The 21,407-nt window shown below is 36.3% G+C and overlaps 1 protein-coding gene across 11 annotated transcripts in view; it reads right to left on the reverse strand.

The window, feature by feature from the left end:
- PHF21A (PHD finger protein 21A) overlaps positions 1-21,407 on the reverse strand; it is a 198,404-nt gene that overhangs the window by 151,703 nt on the left and 25,294 nt on the right. For all 11 annotated transcript variants that reach the window (XM_059931473.1, XM_059931470.1, XM_059931469.1 and 8 more), the window contains 4 exons: positions 13,858-13,898; positions 6,754-6,897; positions 2,471-2,503; positions 238-303 (listed from right to left, as the gene is read on the reverse strand). In XM_059931473.1, coding sequence (XP_059787456.1) covers positions 238-303; positions 2,471-2,503; positions 6,754-6,807 — 153 coding nt within the window. In that variant the 5' untranslated portion in view covers positions 6,808-6,897; positions 13,858-13,898. The remainder of the gene's footprint in view (positions 1-237; positions 304-2,470; positions 2,504-6,753; positions 6,898-13,857; positions 13,899-21,407) is intronic.

A 21,407-nucleotide genomic window follows, 5' to 3' on the forward strand; every position in this document is an offset into this window, starting at 1 on the left:
CCTGCCACCCTGCTTTTAGATATTTGCCAGTAACATATACCCATGGGATACTCTAGAGACTGATTTCAACCAAAAATAAAAATAGATAAACAGATCTCAAACAAAATTAAAACTGAGTCTGGCTGCCCACACTTATTTTCACACATGAGGAAAAATAGCAGTTCTCCTAGAAGCCTCAAGCAGACATATCTTTAGAACACAATGTTAAAAATATGCCCCCCCTCCTTTTTCCCCTACCTGTTTCTCACTCAAAGCTGTGATTTTGGCTTGAAGTTCATGAAGCTGTTTCTTTAAATCAGCATTCTGATTGGAAAGAAAAAATATCTGTGAGGAAGATATTTCATTTGTTAACAGAAGAGTAGCAAGATGACTTTATGCAAACTGTATTACAAACGATGAAGCAATCTTAAGCATTTAGCCAATCATATTTGTCATGCATTAAATTGTAGTCATATTACCACCACCTAGTGCATAGATCCTAAATGTAGGTTGCTAACACTAGAAAAGGGGTAAGCTCCTTTGCAATTGCAACAAGTTTTATATTTCAGCATTTTGTACTGTAATACTACTCCTTTCTACTAAAATAGTTATTCTTCATAAGAAGTAACAGTTGACAGAAAACCTAAAGCTCCACTAATCAGTTGTAAGTATGAACACACTGCATGCTTAACGGCATTATCAGTAAAAAAAAAAAAGGTTTTTCTCTGCTTGCCCTCTCCCTTATTTAGTAGAGTACATTTGTTATTTTAGCCTAGATTTGAAAAGCTGTCAGTGCTGCAACTGCCTTAAACACTACATCATTCAAATTAACATACTGACTACCAGGGCAACTTCTCAGTTCTAAAATGTTAGGAATCAGAAAAGAATACTATTTTAAATGAGATACACTGAGCATGCCTGTCTTTTACTCACATGAGAGAAAAATCCAAAATTAAAGTTTTCAAAAGCTTAATGTAACAGGATCACTAGCAGATTGAATAGCACCACAATGAGAGACTACTTTTCCTTCGTCCTTTCACATGCAATTCTTTCAATTCATCCTGCCTGGTCTTCTGACAGGGTCGGGGCATACAGCCTCCCCTTCACGTTTACTCCATGTGGTCTTTTTTGTGACAGCATGTGATATAAGACCTCTCTAATGAGATCACCCACAAGACTGTCCAGCAACTTACTGCCCCCTCAGATTCTTCACATTAAGACTGCTCTGTTACATGACTGCCAGCTATATCAGAAATGCTGAAGTTTTCTAACAATATTTCAGTTGCTGATAACATAGGTTACCATATTAAATATAAAAGAATCTATTCATCTAAGGTCTACTGACTCTTGGTTGCCTAAACCTAATTTAAATTATAATATATATTAAAAAAATTAAAATGGAGAAGTTTCTCAAAGAAGTTGGACTGTCAAACAGGAGTTAAGTGGATATCACTGCCAGCTCTCAGAATCAATGGTTTGTGTTAAAAACACAATAGTTAAGCCACTGGGGGCTAAATTCGTAGAAATGAATATTATTTCCCACTTCCAAAAATCAATCTGCCTCAGTACCATTCTTTAATCCAAGAAGTTATTTTACTTAACTTTACAATGAGGCATGTATGGTATGTTTAACAAGCTAAAAAAAAAAAATGTGTGTGTACATATACAAATATACATATACACACACAGACACCCCACCATCAATGGGTCTAGGTGTTCTGTGAACAGATTATGAATAAATAAATGCAAGGGAGAAATCCTGAGAATGTCTGATAAATACTCTCCATACTTATGACCCACTGTCTAACTGCTGCAAAAGAGACACTGCCTGAACTATAAATATACTAATTAAAGACAAGATAAATTTTTAGGAAGATTTCTCTTCAGGGATAGAAAATAAAATGGCTGAGCCAAAAACCCCTATGAGACTTTAAAGAAAAGGTAACACCTGATGAATTACTATATAAGGTTCTTTAAAACCCTCTCTAAGGGTTCTTTCAAAAATGAAATTTTAAAAAATGCTTTTAAAAAATTATTCTAAAATTCTATTCTGAACATAGTGAGATTAAGTATTTAAATGTTCTATACTATAAACTAGGAGAAAATAAAAATGGTTCTGGGCCATATTCAATAATTCTGAGATTACAGAAAGCCTTGCAAACTCTGATTTTGAGTAAGTGGGCTTGTAGAAATGAAATTTAAGCTATATGAAGAGTATTAACTCTCAATTTTTTTCCCAAAATATTCAAAGCAATTAACATAAAATAAAAGCAAAATAACAGTAACAAAGATGAAATAATAGCTATATTATAATAGAATGACTGGAGTTTTCTTAATTCTTATAACATGAAGACCAATGTACTAAAAAAAATTGCTGTTACAGATGAGATAGTTTCTAAAACCTAATACTGTCTGTATTTTAATATTTTATGGTCATTTTATTTTAAATTATTTTAATTTAAAAATTAAATGAATAAAAGTAGTATTTTACCTGTGGATCCTGTTTCATTTGAGCAACCAGTTTCTGATAATAAAAAGAGAAAAAGAGCCATCAGTCTTACATATAAACTCACTACGGCTAATCAGCCTCAGCCCCCAAAATCTACAGTTTTAAGTCCACACAAAAAAATGAGCAATACCACAATCAGAACAGACCAAACGCTTCTGTGATCTATATAAAAAGTTAATGAAACACTCCTCTTAATAATAAAAAAAAAAATTCAGACTATCGCTTTATATTTGAAATGAAGAGCTTCCTGCCTTTAAACAAATCTGGAGATGGGCTGGGGGAGGGGAGCTTTTAAAAGACAATTTAAATAAGCTGAATGCTCCAAAAGCCAAACATCCCTTTAAAAGGTTGTCATTGTCTAGAGTCCCAAGTAAGTCCTGGAAGGAAGGTGCTCCCAAACAAAAACAGGCCTGTTTGTATACAGCAAACAGATTTGGCGAGTCTGTTGGTTTGGTTCGCAGAAGGAGCCTAGTGTCAGATGTGACTCTGCCACTGTCCTCTCTGTGGGGGGAGGGGGGATGTACTCAGTGGAGCAGTGATGCTCAGTATTTGAGAGTAAGGAAGTGAAGGAACAATAATGCAAAATTCTACCTACCTGGGTTCCTGTGGGAAGGAGAGTACTACCAGAATACTGAATAAGAAAGACCTTTACTAGGGAAAACATAAGTCCAAAAAATGAAAAACAAAGAAAAATGGATGTCAACTGACCTAACCCAACTTCCAAAAGCATCGCTGCCCAAAGGTAACAATAACCAGGGACAGAAGAATTTGAAGCATAAAGGAAATATCAGAAGGCTGAGTCCTAAAAGTATCTAGGAATAAGCTGTTCTCCAAGTGAATTTTTCATATAACTGAAAAATCTGTCCCTCTCTTTGGGTGACAAGACACTTTTAAAGTTTTTAGTCGTAGGGACTTCCCTGGTGGTCCAGTGGTTAAGAATCTGCCTTCCAATGCAGGGGACATGGGTTCGATCCCTGGTCGGGGAACTAAGATCCCACAAGCTGCAGGGCAACTAAGCCTGCGCGCCGCACTATTGAACCCGCGCACTCTGGAGCCCACACGCCACAACTAGAGAAGCCCGCATGCCACGATGAAGAACCCACACGCCACAACGAAGACCCAGCACAGTCATGAATAAATAAATAATAGTTTTTAGTCGTAAAATACAACCTTTCTAAAATATATTATATACTTATCTGCCTTATTAAATAGAAAAAAAGCAGCATTTAATGACACTTAGAGGCACGATTACCTCAATGTACTATTCTGCAAACAGTACAAAAAGGTCCTTACAATAAAGGCCCCAAACTGCTGTGTTCTAAAGAGTTCTTGTGCCTGCATTTGAGTTTTTCAGTCTACTCCTTAATGCCAAGCAGTCAGCTAGCAAATCTTGCTACTATTACTATGCCTCCCTCTAAGAGCCCCTGAACCCGAATTCCAATTTGCTACTTCTGAGCTGCTTTGTGATACACTCAGTGAAGTAATTCTAAGATGAGTGAATAGCCTAAGAAATCCCCCTTGAGTAAAATGTATAATCTTGTGTGACTTCTAACATTTATTCTAGCTTGTCAAAAACCTTACTTCAGGTGCTAAGGTATACATTCTGGATAGCTGAGATTGCCAACCATATGACCTCCAAATACGCAAGGTATATGTTACTATACTCTACTTCATATATGACAGTGGTAACTCTTCTATATCCTGGTCTTAATCTACAAAATAGTAATAACACACATTCCAAGAACTCAATGAAATAGAAACATAAGGTTTTATACATATACATTTTTACTAATGCAGCCTAAAGGCTAGCCACATTCTTCAATGAAAAAAGTCCTTCATTTTCCTTTCTGCTTTTGTCACCAGAGAGTGGAGTACTATACTAAAGTTGCCTTTTTAAAGCTGAAAAAGGTTTTCCTCCACGACACTGAAATTTAAAAACTGATAACCAAAGTAAGTCTCTACCTCTAGAGGAAATAAATAAGCCAACTTTTCTACCTATAATCAAGCAAGCTGCATTTCAGACCATTAGAGGCAGGACAGAACAAGCTGGGCAACTTAACTAGACCATCCAAATCCCTAGTGACTTCAAGGTGACATTGTGTGTTATCAAAGTGAAGTTACTTTCTATTGTTAAGAACGCAGCAATTTTTCATGAGAATATAGTTTAAGCCAAGGGCTGGCAAACTACAGCCCACAGGCACCCTGCCTTTGTAAATAAAGTTTTACTGGGACACAGTCACACCCATCCATTTATACACTGTCTATGGCTGCTCTGTGTGTACAGCAGCAGAGCAGAGTTGTTGTGACAGAGGCCATAAATGATGCCCATAGTATAAAATACTTTACCCTCTGGCCCTTTGCAAAAAGTCTGCTAACCTCTGCTTTATACTATTCTCTGTTCCATGTAGAGTAAAAATACTCCAAAAGTTAAAAAAATCTGCATAAGAATAATCAAAAAGGCAATTTCCCAAAAAAGATGAGATGCCCATCACAGGCCATTATTATGTAAACATTTATTCAATATCAACCACGTGTACGTCACTACTTTTTAAATCATCTCGGTCCATAAAGAACAAAAGTATACTTCTACCACAGCAATACCAGGTAGTTTCAGGACACACCTTCTATACAGTAAGCTCATTTTCAGCCCTAGTTTCCCTAAGTGGAAATGATGAAGGGGTGGCTTCTGCCCCAATATTTAGTCAAATGTACAATCTGACTTTGGCCTCAGCCTAATAGCCAGTGCTTACTTTGATGTCATTTCTAGCATCCCTGAACTTGTCATGATCAATGATCATGTAGGTTACCATGTATCCAATCAGGATAACAGCATCAGATTTACAAGCAAGGCATGTCACTTGGATTTACTGTTAAAACTTTTTTTTTTTTTTTTTTGGCCACACCGCGCAGCATGCGGGATCTTAGTTCCCTGACCAGGGATCAAACCCGTGCCCCCTGCAGTGGAAACGTGGAGTCTTAGCCACTGGACCACCCGGGAAGTCCCTACTATTAATACTTAAACTGGGCTTCCCTGTTGGCGCAGTGGTTGAGAATCTGCCTGCCAATGCAGGGGACACGGGTTCGAGCCCTGGTCTGGGAAAATCACACATGCCGCGGAGCAACTAGGCCCGTGAGCCACAACTACTGAGCCTGCGCGTCTGGAGCCTGTGCTCCGCAACAAGAGAGGCCGCGATAGTGAGAGGCCCGCGCACCGCGATGAAGAGTGGCCCCCACTTGCCGCAACTAGAGAAAGCCCTCTCACAGAAACGAAGACCCAACACAGACAAAAATAATAAATAAATAAATAAATAAAAATTAAAAAAAAAAAAATACTTAAACTTTTTTTAATAGGAAAGGATTCCAAATATAACTGGAGTGAAATATCTTACATACTTTATATGTTAAAATACTATCAACCAACACTGATAAACATAAATAAATGTTTATTATCATACAAACAAAATGCTATATAATAATTAAGGATGAATATAAAAGCTATTAATTTTATGCTAAAAAAATAGTTAAATATACAGGAAAATAATTAATGTGAATATTGAGAGTGATAACTTTAGGAAGAATATTATATCCCTTTTGAGTCAATAAATGTAATTTTAAAATTTAAATTAGATTTTTAAACAATAAACATTAAGTTTTCTCGTAATTATAATTTTTATAAAATTGGTATGTCCAAAAATCACATATGAGTAAAAACTTCAGTATACATGGTAGTCAATTTTAATAAGCCTTGTTATTTAAAATATGCAAGTTAACACAGGGAACTATATTCAATATCCTATGATAAACCATAATGAAAGAGAATATGAAAAAGAATGTGTATATATATGCATAACTGAATCACTTTGATGTACAGCAGAAATTAACACAACACTGTAAATCAACTATACTTCAATAAAATAAATTTTGAAAAATAAACAAATAAAACATGCACGTTAAGTCACACGAACAAAGTCCTTCAGATGAACCAAAGAACAGAAAAAAAACAGAGGTTTTTTTTAACACCTTCGCTATATGGAAAAGAATATTTTTAGTTCTTTTGTCTGGAAGAGAAGTCAGGAATATTTTATTAAAGTTCTCGAAAATATTACCAATGAGTTTGTTGAGTAGTAATAAAAGGCAAATAACATGACTCTTGGACAAGTGACTGAAAAATGATTAAAAGCTCTACTAAAAATCAGAGATAGCCTGTTTACTAATTTAGCCATTACTAATAACATGATGTGGGAGAAGCCATGAATGAAACATACCTGGTGAACCTGAATTTCCACTTTAAGAGCCTCCTGTAGAGTCTGCAACTCCATCCTCTACCTTCTCCACTTCTTCTTATGTCTGCTAATTCTACAGTTTCTTCAGCCTCTGTTTAAAATAACAAACTCCTCTTCTTACTGCAGCTGTAGAGATCATAAAATGTTTTGGATCATTATGTTGGGTATAAAGGAAATATACGTTAGATAAAATAAATTACATTAGTCGAAATATTTCGTCGACCAAACACAGGGCAAAAAATTTCCCCAAACAGATTTCTTTCCAAAATGAGTAGTTTTTTCTGAATTGGTACCAAAACTTGCTGGGTTTTATTCTCTGAGCATTCCTCTCAAAAACACTTCAAATAAGTAAGAAATGAAAAAAAAAATGTGTTTAATCTGGTCATGAAAACAGCTAAGCACTTACTAGGCGCTCAGCACCACGCTAGATACTACTTTCTGAGGATACAGAGCTGAACAAGACCTCTTCTGTCCTGGATGCGTTGGGAGTCTAGAGGGGGAGAGGACAACCATCCAGGACATGCTGTTCTTAGAAAGAGACACATAACAACATGATCATACATTTTTAACCATCACACAGAGTGAACTGGAGAGTTCAGGATCTCTCGGAGGTTAAAGAAGGCCAGAGTACTCTCCCAATTTGGATGGACTCTCACTCCATTTAAAAAATAAAGAAACTCAAAACAGGGGCAATTCTGGTATAATTTAAAGGTTTACATTTAACAAATTAATACTTAACACAAACACATTGCAATGTAACTCTGCTTTCCACAAAGTTATGACAGGGATGTTAAAAAATAATTCTATCGTGCACAACAAATGAGGTGGGTCTAGCAATAGAACAGACTTTTCCAGCTTTACAATGAACACCATCTTCTTTTCAAGCCTGCCGGTGCATCTCTTTGGCTGCACGTAGAAATGCAGGTGGAGACAATGTCAAAAGTCTAGATTTGTGAATGTGAACCTTCCTATTCTGCTCTGCTCATCACTACTGCAATTTAAATTAACTCAATGGCTAATTTCTCTTTTCATTTTTTTTCTTTTTTCTTGAACGTGGCCTTAGACATGATTTTAGGTACTCTCCCTGAAGCAAAAGTTTACTTGAATAAATTTAAACTTTACTTCTTTCTCCTTTCTTCCTTGTACCTATAAAACTTGTAGTTAGAGCAGCTTTTCAGCATTCTTACAAACTGAGGAAGGGAACAATCAGGAAGTTAGAAGAACTGCTACTCCTTATGCCAATTCAATGAGATTCATAATCTTTATACTTTCTAAAAATTATTTATCTATGGATAAAGTCCTAAGTTTTCTTAAAACTTCTTTAAAAACTGATTTAACAGAGTTATAGTGAAATCATTAACTTCAGGCTGTAATCGGGTGAATATTAATCTTCATTATATTTGTTGAATCTCACTAGGCTTAAAACATCATTGGCAATCTCTCCCCTAGGGCTTGTATACTATGTTATGTAATATCAAAATACTCTAACCTTTTTTTAAAAAATAATAAATTTCAAAAATGTAAAATACCTTCAAACTTATATTTGTGGAGGCTAGAAAAGCCTCCACATTATTATTGTACAATGATATTGTCAACCAAAAATTTTCATAGATGTAGTATGTTTAGGGGAGATAATTTGGAAAGTGTGATTTTGATGTACAAACCCAGGCTTTTCAGATATTTATTACCTTAAAAAATCTTTGGAACTACATAAATATCAGAATCATTAAGTTACTGATTTAGACCAAGGCTTTTGTTGTCACGTCAGTTTATTCTATACACTAAAGCAAATGTTAAAACTATACAGTCACTGTAATTTTAAAGTAATCTCCCTACTCAAATTCCTGACTTATGTATGCATTAGAGTTCTTCCTGCAAACGGTACTTAAATTAGTTTTAAGGCTATCAGAAAATGTGTCCAAAAATGATTCCTTATAATTTTTCTCAAATTAAGAATCACCTTGAAGGGTATTTTCAACAACAGAAAGGCCATATTTTATTTTACTGGTAGCAACATATAATATCAAAGCTGAACTCAACTCATAAACTCTGGAAACAAACAGCAGGTTAAAAACATGGAGAACTTAACAATATACACAACAAAGGGTTAACATAATTTGTACAGTTACAGAGTGCTTACAAATTAATCACAAATTAATTTTTTTAATTATGAAAAAGCAACTCACAGAAGAAGAAATAAGAATGACCAACATGAAAAACATCTATCTTCAAGAGAGTCATAGAAATGTAAATTTAAGAAGACACATTTTTGTCAATCAAACTGACAAAGATTTGTAAAAACAGTAATACTCTGAGCTGTCTAGAGTTTAGGTCAGGTGGCACTTTCATAATTTGCTATTAGTTATCTCTGAGCAGTAGCACTCAGGGTTATTTACTTTCTTCTTTTCAGAGTATCAATATTTACACATTTTTCCACGGAAAATACGTACTTATTTTTAAATAACAAAAAATTAACTTAGAATTGCTAGAAAACATCAGAAAATTTTATACTGATGAAACAAAATGTTCAGGAAAAGAATAAGTAAAACCAGGGTTTAACTGGGAGGGTCTAAATGTCAAAGAGTGCCTCACAGGATAAGAAGCCTGCAACTCAAGTTATTGAGGAGGTGACAGCTTTTACATCCTTCATCAGATTGTTGTCTGCTTATTAGAGACACACAAAGGCACAAAATTTTATTTGGCAAGGATTCTAAATGCCAATTACTCATTTTATTTCAAGATAAAACTGAAGGGTTAAAAAAGGTAGTGACTTATTATAAAAAAACTTACGAAGGATTAGAAGATTCATTTGATATCTTTCTTCTTCATAAAAGTCTCTTTCTGAATAGCAATTTTAAGAGACTGGTTTCTGCCTAAAGGAACAAGTTGTATACATATATATTCATAGCCTACAAAAACAAGGCAAGCACATGTTGAATCCTTTTAAAAAAATATTTGGGGGGCTTAGACAACTCATGCAGCCACCATGTGATGACCATTTGGAGGCAGTTTATAGCATTATAAAGAAGGTATTATTTGCTAAATTTATAAAAAGATGATTTAACATATTTCGACCAATTCTAGTAAGTTATAAATATCAGCTGCTGCAACATAAATATGAACAGACTCCTAAAACACTTTACTGAGGTACAATGCCTTTCACCACCCATCAGCTCTAAATACTATCACCAGAGAAGACAAGTGCCTAACACAAAATACCAATGTTCATTATATTGAAAACTGTACATGTCAAACGACTGGGACACCTAATGACCTCCCAGCTTCAAATAACAAAAACCCAAAAACAAATAAAAACTCCACAAACCTAACAAACAAAATAATCAAATCCCACTAAAAAAAGGCAGATGTAATGTCTAGAAAGAACATTCACTGTCTCAAAAAAAAACAAAAAAAAAACCTGATTCCACTTACTCACTGTACAACCACTCTCAGCTTTAGGTTTGTTTGCTTATAAATCAGGAAAATGGAAACAGTATCACCTATTTCATAAAATTGCTATGAGGTTTAAATTAGGTGAAGTTATATGAAAAGCCCTTTGTAAACTGTAAAATTCTATGCTATTCTTAACATACTTAATTTAACTCATATTCATACACAAACTTTTATATCAACGTCTCAACACAGCCTATTGCTGGGAAGACTGTAGGCTTTCTTATTTTCAAATTCTCTAAGAAAGAGGCTTCTAACTATTTTATCTGGTTACAGTTCTGCTTGGAGATATGTGACCTCTAGGTCTTTCATTATGATTCTAATAATGTAGTAATGCTCTAACTCTGAATTTATTACCAAAAATCACTGCTCTGTTCCTGAATTGATATAAAGCTTTTTCCAATCAAAACAACTCACCAACCAAGTTTCTTTTTTTTTTAATTCTTCCTTCCTCCCTCCTTCCCTCCCTCCCTCCCTCCCTCCCTCTCTCTCTCTTTCTCTGCGTCCGGTCTTAGTTGCAGCATGCAGGATTTTCGTTGAGTCATGTGGGATCTTTCACTGCGGCGCGTGGGCTTCTCTCTAGTTCTGGCGCGAAGGCTCCAGAGCACGTGGGCGCTGTAGTTTTCGGTATGCAGGCTCTCTCATTGAGGCGCGCGAGCTCAGTAGTTGTGGCGCACGGGCTTAGTTGCCCCGCGGCATATGGGATCTTTAGTTTCCCAACCAGGGATCCAACCTGCGTGCGTCCCCTGCACTGGAAGGCGGATTCTTTACCACTGGACCACCAGGGAAGTCCCCAACCAAGTTTCTTTAACTAACAGTAAGTCTGTAATACATTGTACCCCCAGACTGAATTCCTTAAAAATGAACAGCTCAGTGTTCTCTATACCATATATCTACTTGGTGTTAAGACCCCACTTTTGATCTATACTCTCAAAATTGTGTTTAGAGTAGGTTTAATTAATTTTTTAAAATATGAAAAAGTAGAAAGCCTCGACAGATCTATGTATCCTTACTTGACAGATGCCTAATACTAAAACATCAGGTTTCAATTTGTACTAAATACTTATTGCTTACTACGTATCTAATGTGCTAGGAGATAAAATATCTTTAACTTTTAACTAGTGCTAAAAATGATCACAAACGCCAAAAATAAAAACAATATTTTAATAGCTCTTATTGAAAACTAACATTTACTAACTTGAATCAATAAAAATGACATTAAAAAACAATGTAACGTTTTTCTTATTTTCACGGTGATATTTCTTTGGTGACACTCCACAGATCAACAGAAAACGCTGCTGCACAAAGAGCTTGATTTTAGAGGCCACCCTCTGAATCTGGCAAGGTTACTATGCTCAAATCCTGGTATTACAGGTGTTGACAAAAGTCACCTCAGCTGGTAAGACTGATGTTTCCTAACCACTAAAATAAATTTATACACACACACACACACACACACACGCACACTATTAGGTTTATGGTATCTGAATGTATGGATGTCTTTGAGTATAAAATACGTATCTTTCTTTTCTCTGGTTTTTTTGGGGGCAAGGGGGCCAGGTCCTCACTAAAGAAAAGGAACACCTATGCAGCTCATACCATTCCAACACAAGGGTGTGGTATTTTCGGTCGAGTCAGGGTTTCCCCACAGCACCCTCTCCTACACAGGTCTGCTGCAGTGTCCTGCCCCTCTCCCTATCACCAGTGTTCACTCTAACATACAGGTTCTACCTCAGCTTCCTGGGCCCAGGCCTGGTAGGCACACATACGCTCTTCTAGTTCTCGCCTTTCTTTACAGAAATCAAGCATCTGTACTAAAATCTTCCCAACCATACCCAACAACAAGAAAGATGAAGTATATTTAAAAACTCACAGAAATTCAAAATGAAGGAGCCTGAAGAGTAGTATAGGAGCATAGTGACAATGAGGTTGAGATTTTAGAAATGGTTGCCACATTTACCAGAATGCTATTTAATGATAAAAAATAGTCCAGACAAGCCTGGCCAGAATCATATATATATTGACTACACAAAGGATAACATAAGAGGGTGTGGTGGTCTTAGTATAACCAATAAGTACTTAAGAGAAGTGGAAGTTATGGGAGAGAGATTTCAGATCAATGTAAGGAAGAGCTAAGGATTAGAGCTGTACAAAAAAGGAATGGGTTACCTTATGAGGTAGTGGGCTCCCTGTCAATAGAAGTATTCAAGAATGCTGCATATCATATCCCCCTCTTGGAGATTCACAATGCACATTAGCATATTAAAGGTTCTGAGAAGTCCTGCAGTAAAGAAACCTGTTTAACTTTGTTTAAAGCAGCATTTTCCAAATTATTTGACCACAGAACATTTTCCCCACCCCCGCCCCACCCCAATAATATTTATTAATTTCTGTGGAACTAGAGTTCCTCGGAATACATTACAGAAAATATGAGCTACATTTTTTTAAAATGTAGTGTTCAGTATGTAACCAAATAACAATCTGCCAGGGACATAAGAGAAGAAATTGCCACACCTGGTAAAAGGCTGAAAGAGAAGGCCCTTAACGTCCCTTCTTCTTTAAGAATCTATGATTCCATCGCATCTCAGAGTAAAGGGCTATAGGGTCTTGATTATTTATTTTAAGTGGTTCCATGAGAGAAAGGCAAGTAGAATAAAATGGTAGTAAAATGTAAGATTAACTGGTTCAAATGCCTCCCTTTCATGTTCAAAGCCCAATCCCCAAAAGGTTAAGAGATACCTCAAGGACCATAATTATGTTAACCAAATATCTACTCCACCCACTAAATTAATTACTATGAGAGAGAATTAAAACAAAACAAAAAAAAGAGTAGCCTTGCATTAGGGGACTACCCTATTCCAGTTATCTTGTTTGTATTTAATTTTTTAATCATAATACATGCTCTCCAAATAAGATTAATATTTGTTTGGTCTTTAGACACTGGACTGCCCTGTGTAATCTGAATTAGACATTCAAAGAAATGATTAAGTGTGATGATTTATAAGCTGTTAAAGTAGACATTAAAGTTGATACTAGGAAAAAAATGTGTTTGCCTCTATGCCCCACACTGCTACATTTCTCTCTCTTTTTTTTTCCTCTTCAAGAATTATACAAAACACACCGAAAATGCAATATCAGACATGAAGCCAACTCAACATTAAATTTAATAATATACATGCTTAAGAGTCCCAAATTTCAAAGTCAAGGTTCCCATAGTTACATTAACCTAGCCATTTTGCACATATACTAAGGCCATCAAATTTACGCATATTAAGTAATACAAAACACAATGGGAACCTTAACGTTTGAATTTCCGGATTTTTTAATTTTTAGCCCTAACCACTGCATTAAGGACATTTTTCGCAAAGGGGACCCTTACCTTTTAAGATGTTACTGAATGCAGGAACATGCAAGCCTAGCAGTATTATTAGAAACACAAATGCATTTGAGATATGGCTATGTGAAATTAGACAAAAATTCACTTTCGCTCAGTACAAACAGCAAAGCCTCATTCTCATTTCTGGGAGAGAGCTTTTTTGCAAAAAAAAAAAAAAAAACAACAAAATTTCACTGAACATTTGAATTATTAACCAACTAGCATCAGGCACACTATGGCTGCCTGAAAAAAGTACTTACCAATTTTGGGGAAACTGGCTCTCCTTCAGCTCTCTTGCTCCCTACAACAGAAGAAGGGGAAAATGGAATTAGACTACAAACACAGATTTATGACATGTCATCAAAAGCTGTTTTTAACAGCAACAACAAAAACACACACACACACACACACACACACACAAAAATGTCCAAAGCTAGGGGCTTCCCTGGTGGCGCAGTGGTTGAGAGTCTGCCTGCCGATGCAGGGGACACGGGTTCGAGCCCTGGTCTGGGAGGATCCCACATGCCGTGGAGCAACTGGGCCCGTGAGCCACAACTGCTGAGCCTGCGCGTGTGAAGCTTGTGCTCCGCAACAAGAGAGGCCGCGATAGCGAGAGGCCCGCGCACCGCGATGAGGAGTGGCCCCCGCTTGCCGCAGCTGGGGAGGGCCCTCGCACAGAAACGAAGACCCAACACAGCCAAAACTAAATAAATAAATAAATAAATAAATTAAAAAAAAAAAAAAAAAAATGTCCAAAGCTTTAAAACCAAAAGAAAAAAAAAAAAAGAAAGAGATAGGTAGTTTTTACAGCAAGGAAAGAATTCAAGGGCAGTTAGATCTCTAATTTTCCAGTTTTTTCACTTTTCCACAGCTTTTTCAAGACAAGAAAAAGTAAGTAGTTGACAGTTTCCCTTTCCTAAGAGACACAGAAATGAAATGCACCTCATCTAAGTAACACAGAAATACAACCCTCATCCCCAACAAATGAACTTTCACTGTTTGCTGCTTTATGTTACAAATTAGGCTAACATCACTGGCCCTTAGTTTCGTCTACTTAAAAGGCCTTTTTTTCAATTAATCTTGAAATGGATTTGTTTTATATAAGGCTTAAAATTCACAGCATTTTATATGTAGAGTCATAATTTAACTTTTCATTCACAATCTTAAAGTCTCACCACCTGAAACTGTAAACCACATAACACAAAAGTGACTTTCCCTATGCCACATAGTTAATCAGTGATTGAGCCAGAAAGAAAATCAAGGTTTTGGCATCTCAATCCAACGCTCAGTGATGCTTTTATCAATTGTGTGTTGTTTTTTTTTTAAGATTAACTATACTCCATTAAGTTAATTTCAAGGTCAGAAAAGTCATGTCAGGCTATATTGTTTATTTATTTTTAACTCTTCCTTGCCCCAAACTTCTTTTTTAGTTAAAAAAAAAAAATTTAGGAAGCAAAAATTAAAACTTTTCCCTTAGTATTTCAGTATTAAATTATTTAAACTCCACATACCATGTTCCAAACCTGAATCATCCTTATGCTTTAAACATAGTACATTTGTTGACTTATGTTACTGCAATAGTGTAATGTAAATTCTCATTTCCTTAAGGGATATTTCAAAAAATCTTCATGTCATCCAAATTTTTTTTTTCATGTCATCCAAATTATAAATTTTTATTTAATCATGTACAGTCATACCAAACATACAGTAAAATAATTTTAAAGGGCCCCGATTCATGCAGTTAACATTCATTTCCAAAAGAAATTCAATTTGCTGTTTTATCCTGCATTTCTTTTAGCAGCAGCACTTTTTAAAGTTCTAAAGTCCATATAAATGGCAATTTTAATCACCAAGATTAGAATGACTCCCAACCAAAAGAAAAATGATGCAAAAATCTGTAGAATGATGTGGTTATTAAAAAGTGGGTTCTTGGGAATTCCCTGGTGGTCTAATAATGGTTAGGACTCCATGCTTCCACTGCAGGGGGCACAGGTTCGATCCCTGGTCGGGGAACTAAGATCCCACAAGCTGCACGGTGCAGCTGAAACAAACTAACAAAAAAACAAAAACATGAAGTAAATGCTCAGTAAATATTTGTTAAATGAATGAATTCACTGAGTGGACTCTTAACTCTCTGTTGCAGGCTTATTTTCCCTATTAGGCATTTCTTATTAGCTCTTTCATGCTGGGGATAATTATGCATCGATCTCCCACAGCATTATTTGTTAAATGAATGACTTTGGATAAAAACAGTTGATTAGGAAGTAAAATATTGTCATTTTAAAATATAATGAAAAGGAAAAGACAGATAAATTGGATCAAATTAAAATTAAGAACTTCTGTTCACCCAAAAAAAAAAAAAAAACCCTTACGAGAATGAAAAAGCAATCCACAGAACTGGAGGTTATAACTGCAATACATATAACAACAATGGCTTATACCCAGAATATATAAAATATGCTGAAACTCAAAATGATCAGGATGGGGTTGGGATTTTAACTTTTATGGCATTTTATTTTTAACTCATATGGCATTTGAGAAAGTATAGTCAAATAAACTCTTCTGAAAATCATATTCAGTAAAAAGGGACAATGGATGCACCTTATCTCTGGGGCATTTTCTCCAAAAATAAACAGCAGAGTCAATCCCTAATTGACAAGGAATTTTACCATGATATCATGAAAGTACTCATAAAACTGCTTGCAGGGACTGCAGAAATCACATTGGAAATCAAAGCCTGAGAGGTTAACTGACTTCCTGGAAGGTTACACAGCTAGCTGGTAGTAAAGCTGGAGAAAAGTCTACAGACCCTGAGATTCCTTTGACTGAACTGGCCTTTCCACTAGACCTCACTTCCTCTTAAACAGCTGTAGCAGTTACTCTCCTAAGAAATAAACTACAATAAATACTGACCAAATATTTTTGGGAAAATCTTCATATAAAGTTTTAAAGAAAAATCACATAAGTAAGCTATCCAGCACAGGTTTTAAAACCTGAGATCCTTTATGCCTAAGGGATACCCATGAATAGGCTTCAGAGGGGTTTGCCAACTCCATGATACTATATGCTAAATTTTGAATGTATGAGAATTCTGGGAAGAGGATCCACAACTTAAATAAGATTCGCAGAGGTTCAGATACCCAAAAAAGAGTAAATTATTTTTAGACTGGTGATTCTTAAACACTGTGCATCAGAACTACCAAAGTGTTCCTCCTAAAGACTGATTATTGACTACCGTTCGGATACTGATTAAAAAAAAAAAAGATTTTATTTCTGTAATTTAATAAAAATGAGTTAGCAGCAAAAAAGGTTTACATATAAATTTGTACTTTTTACACTATCCATATGCAAAATAATAAGACTGAAATACAAGTTTGATTTCCTCATGTTAAGCTGATTCAAAGTCCACTTAATTTGTTTCTCACATTTCACACTAGTAGCTAAGGTAGTTCAAAATTTTTGCCTTATTTGCTTAAATGTTTAAAATATAGACTTGTTCTTGAAAAATACATTCAAAACACATAAACTGGAGTAAATGAAATTATTTTTGCTTTTAGAGATGAATACCATCTTGCTAACATAACTTCACGTGATTTTTTGCAAACTGAAGATTGTTCACCTCCTCTCCAGAACTTCACAAGTAGCTGCTTTAATCAGAGCTGGTAAAGAAATGAATCATTCAGATTTCTGATGTGGTTGTAAAATTTAAAATATCATCAATAAATCAAAGGTGATTAATAACTACTTTGTAAGTACTTTTTGTAAAACATCTAAAACCTTTGTGTATGAAGACTATACGTTAAACAATAAACAAATTTTGCAGAGAAAAAGTTCAACACTAGATCATATTTTGAATTAGGCTAAAATCCACCCCATTACAAATTTTGAACAATTAAGTTTATAGTCTGTGCTCAATCATAAATTTTGATAAGGGACTAGAATAGCACAGATAATTGTCATTCAAAGACACTTTAAAATGTCACCGTACGCAGAAGATTCAATCTCTTCTACTACACCAAGTTGATACACTAATTTTATATACAGTAAGTTTTACTGCTTTTTATCTGCCTTTCCTAATTCCAACAGCATATAGTAAGTTTGAAATAAATTTAAATGCAAAAAATGCTCAGAAGAAAAAGCAGAATCCTGCTAAATGAGATTTAGTCATTTAGGCCTCAGTATCATAATCATCCCTCTTGCCCCCATCCCTCTTAACCTTACCCTCTCATGGGCATCACTCTAGCACTTCTCCCCTCACTCTCAAGAAGCATCAATTTTTCCCTCATTACTGGATCATTTTGTTTCCTTTGTCTAAAAAAAAAGCCTCCCATGACTCCATATACTTCTCTAGCTATTGTCCCATATCTACACTCCCATTTATAGCAAAACTCCCTGAAACAGTTAACCAAAGTCACTGTCCCTAGTTCCTCTCCTCTCATTCTCTACTGTACCCACTCCATTAGGGCTTTTGCCTCCTTCAATCTTGTTACCAGTGACCTCCCTGTTGCTAAACCCAACAGTAAAGTCTCAGCCCTCATTTCTCTGTTCGAACAGTATTATTTCACCCAGTTGACCATTCTTCCTTCTTGAATTCCTTTCTTCTCTTGACTCCCAGGACACCACTCACCCTCAATTTTTTTCCTAATCTCTCTAGCCAGTCTTCTGGGTTTCTTTCGCTAGTTCCTTCTCATCTCTCAAGACCTCAAAATGTTGAACTGCCCCAAGGCTCGGTTCTTGGAACTCTTCCCATTAGGTAATCTCATCTAGTCTCATAGCTATAAAAGGATCTGTACTGGTGACTCCCAAATTTGTACCTAGCCCAGACCTTTCCCCTGATTTCCAAACTCATATATCAAACTGCCCGTTCAACACCTGTCAAATTGGCTCCTCAAGCTCAACAAGTCCAAAACTAAACTCTTGACTACCTGTCCCCCAAACTCCTCCCCAGAGTCATCCCCATTTCAATAAATGGCAACTCTATCCCTTCAGACCAAAACCTTAAAGTCATCATTGACTCCTCTCTTTCCCACACCCTACATCCAATCCTGTAACTGACCATCTTGCCTCCGCCTTCAAAATACATGGACTTTGACCACTTGTCTCAAATATACTACCACTTCCTTGGTCCAAGTCACCATCATCTTTCACCTGCATTACTGCAATAGCCTCCTAATTGGCCTCCCCACTACCATCTTTGTCCCCCAAAGTCTATTCTCTCAGTAGCCAGAGTGACCTTTTTAAAATCCAAGACAGAGCTAGTTACTCCTCTGCTCAAAATCCTCCAATGGCTTCCCATGATACTCAGAGAAAAAGCAGAAGTCCTTTACAATGGCCCACAAGGCTCTAAGTGATTTGAGCCTCTGTTACTCTCAGACCTCATCTCCTTCCCTCTCCCCATTGCTCAATCTGCTCCAGCCACTGGCCTCTGTTTTGTACTTCTGAAACTCCAAACAAGTTCCCTTCTCAGGGCTCTTCTGGAACACTCTCTCCCATCAAATATCTTCACGGCTCACTCCCTCAAATGTTTAGAAAATCTATAGCAGTTGCAAGAGTAGAATACTAAAGGACTAAAACATTCATCAGAATTGTTCTCCTCCCCAAACTTTCACTTGGGGGATGCTCTTTCTTATACCAAGAATACCCTTTTTTACCTTTTCTCTGCCTATCCAAATCCCACCCAGTCATTAGGGTCCAGATAAAGACTCACTGATTAATGGAGACCTTCCCAACTCCCAGTTCTCCCTTCTTTGAATTCTCAAACTGTTTATCATCTCTCTCATTCATCTTAGAATTTAACCACATACTGTCTCACACTGTTACTTACCTGTCATTTTTCCCTAACTAGACACACACACACAAGTAGAATAGAAATAATGTCTTGCACCAGTAGTTCTCAAACTTAGAATCAGGATAACTCTAAAACTTAAAAAAATACATAGATTCAAATGCCCTACCCTTAAAGATTCTGAAATCATTATGTCTGATTTGGAGCCCAGGTATCTATATTTTATTTAAAGTTCCCCCAGAAGATTCTGATGGATAGCCAGCATTAGGAACCATTGCCTTACAGTCCTCTATTTCCTTTGGTACCTGGGAAAGTGGGTCTTCAAATAGCCTAAAGCTAGAATGGACACCCCAGAGTGCCAGATCCACACCTTCATTTCAAGAACAGTGGTCCAAAAAGTCTAGATGTCTAGCCACAAGCTATAAAGATTATAAGAGGCAAAGCCCAGTCTAAAACCCAAATTTACTGCTCTCAATCTAGGAATCCTTCCATTAGACTATACACAAATAAAGTAACAAAAATCCAAAAATTCAGATAAGCATAGTAAACAGTGATTATCTAATCCTTGAACAATGATTGCAATGTCCACGCTCTAAGACAGTGCAGATTATTAGCTTCTATATGCTTGAAAAATGTGAGCAGCATTAGCTGACTTAAAATGCTAGAGAGTAATTGTGGAAAGGCTTACAAATAAAAAAAGTAATTTTTACTAAGTTCTTACAATATGTACAAAAACTTGTAAAATCATTTATTTTGTAGTGGATAAGTATTAAGAAAAATAAATGGACAGAAGAAATCTTGCTTCATCATGTTATAAAGTACAAAAATTCTTATTCACAAGCTTCCACAGTTCACAAAGGTATAAATGTTTTCTGAGTCTAATCATCATAACATAACCTTCTTAATTACAGATCAGACTTAGTAAATCACCCCATATCCCAAGACAACTCAAACTCTTATCTTAATAATCAGTTAACCTCAGGACCAAAACTCTTACCATCAACAAAAAAAACAACTGAGGTATCTATACAGCATTACAAAAGAGTTTGGATTTATCTTGGTGTATAGGGATTTAAGCAAGTGCCTCCTATTAACACTAATGGGAGTTCTGGGTGTAAACCATAGGCACCAAGGAGGAGGATCAATGCCCAGCAGTGCATCTGTGAAAACCCTTTCTGTTGCACTAACTGCAACTACTGGGACTTGTTCTCTCAGAGATGGGATAATAGACCCCAATTCCTATGTCTCCAAAGCACAAAGATAATTCAAGTAAAAGTCACTAAGGAAGGTCATTGGTAAACACCTAATTTTAAAAATATACGAGAAAAAGCTAAACTAAAAGAACAATTACCACATAAAGGAAATTTTAAAAAATAGCACCAATAAGCACAGAAAAAAACTAGTGAACTGCTGGAGATAAAATACCTCACACAAAAATTCAACAGGATTAAAACAACTAAAAATTTTTAAACCAGAGCACAGAAAACCTAACTGTAGCAGAAGCTTGTCCAAAGAAACACACACACACAAACACACACACACACCCCCCACAACAAAACAAAAACTCCTCCCCTGATGGAGCCTTAAGTACACTACAATCCTTGCCTTTAAAACACAGAAGAAAACTCCTGCTGCACTGATAGCCAGGAATAATCACAAAGCACTTCCAGACAAACGGATAACAATCACAAGCTGCCAAGGATGACCAAAACGAACTAAATAAAAATTATAGCACCTTACTGTGTTCCATACTGCCTCACTTCTCAATATAACACTGCTGGGACTTCCCTGGTGGTGCAGTGGTTAAGAATCCGCCTGCCAATGCAGGGGACACGGGCTTGAGCCTTGGTCCAGGAAGATCCCACATGCCACGGAGCAACTAAGCCCATGCGCCGCCACTACTGAGCCTGTGCTCTAGAGCCCACGAGCCCAACTACTGAGCCCGTGAGCCACAACTACTGAGTCCACGTGCCACAACTACTGAAGCCCGGGTGCCTAGAGTCCATACTCCACAACAAAGAAAAG

Source organism: Balaenoptera ricei, chromosome 8 (assembly GCF_028023285.1).
Source record: "Balaenoptera ricei isolate mBalRic1 chromosome 8, mBalRic1.hap2, whole genome shotgun sequence".
NCBI lineage: Eukaryota > Metazoa > Chordata > Mammalia > Artiodactyla > Balaenopteridae > Balaenoptera > Balaenoptera ricei.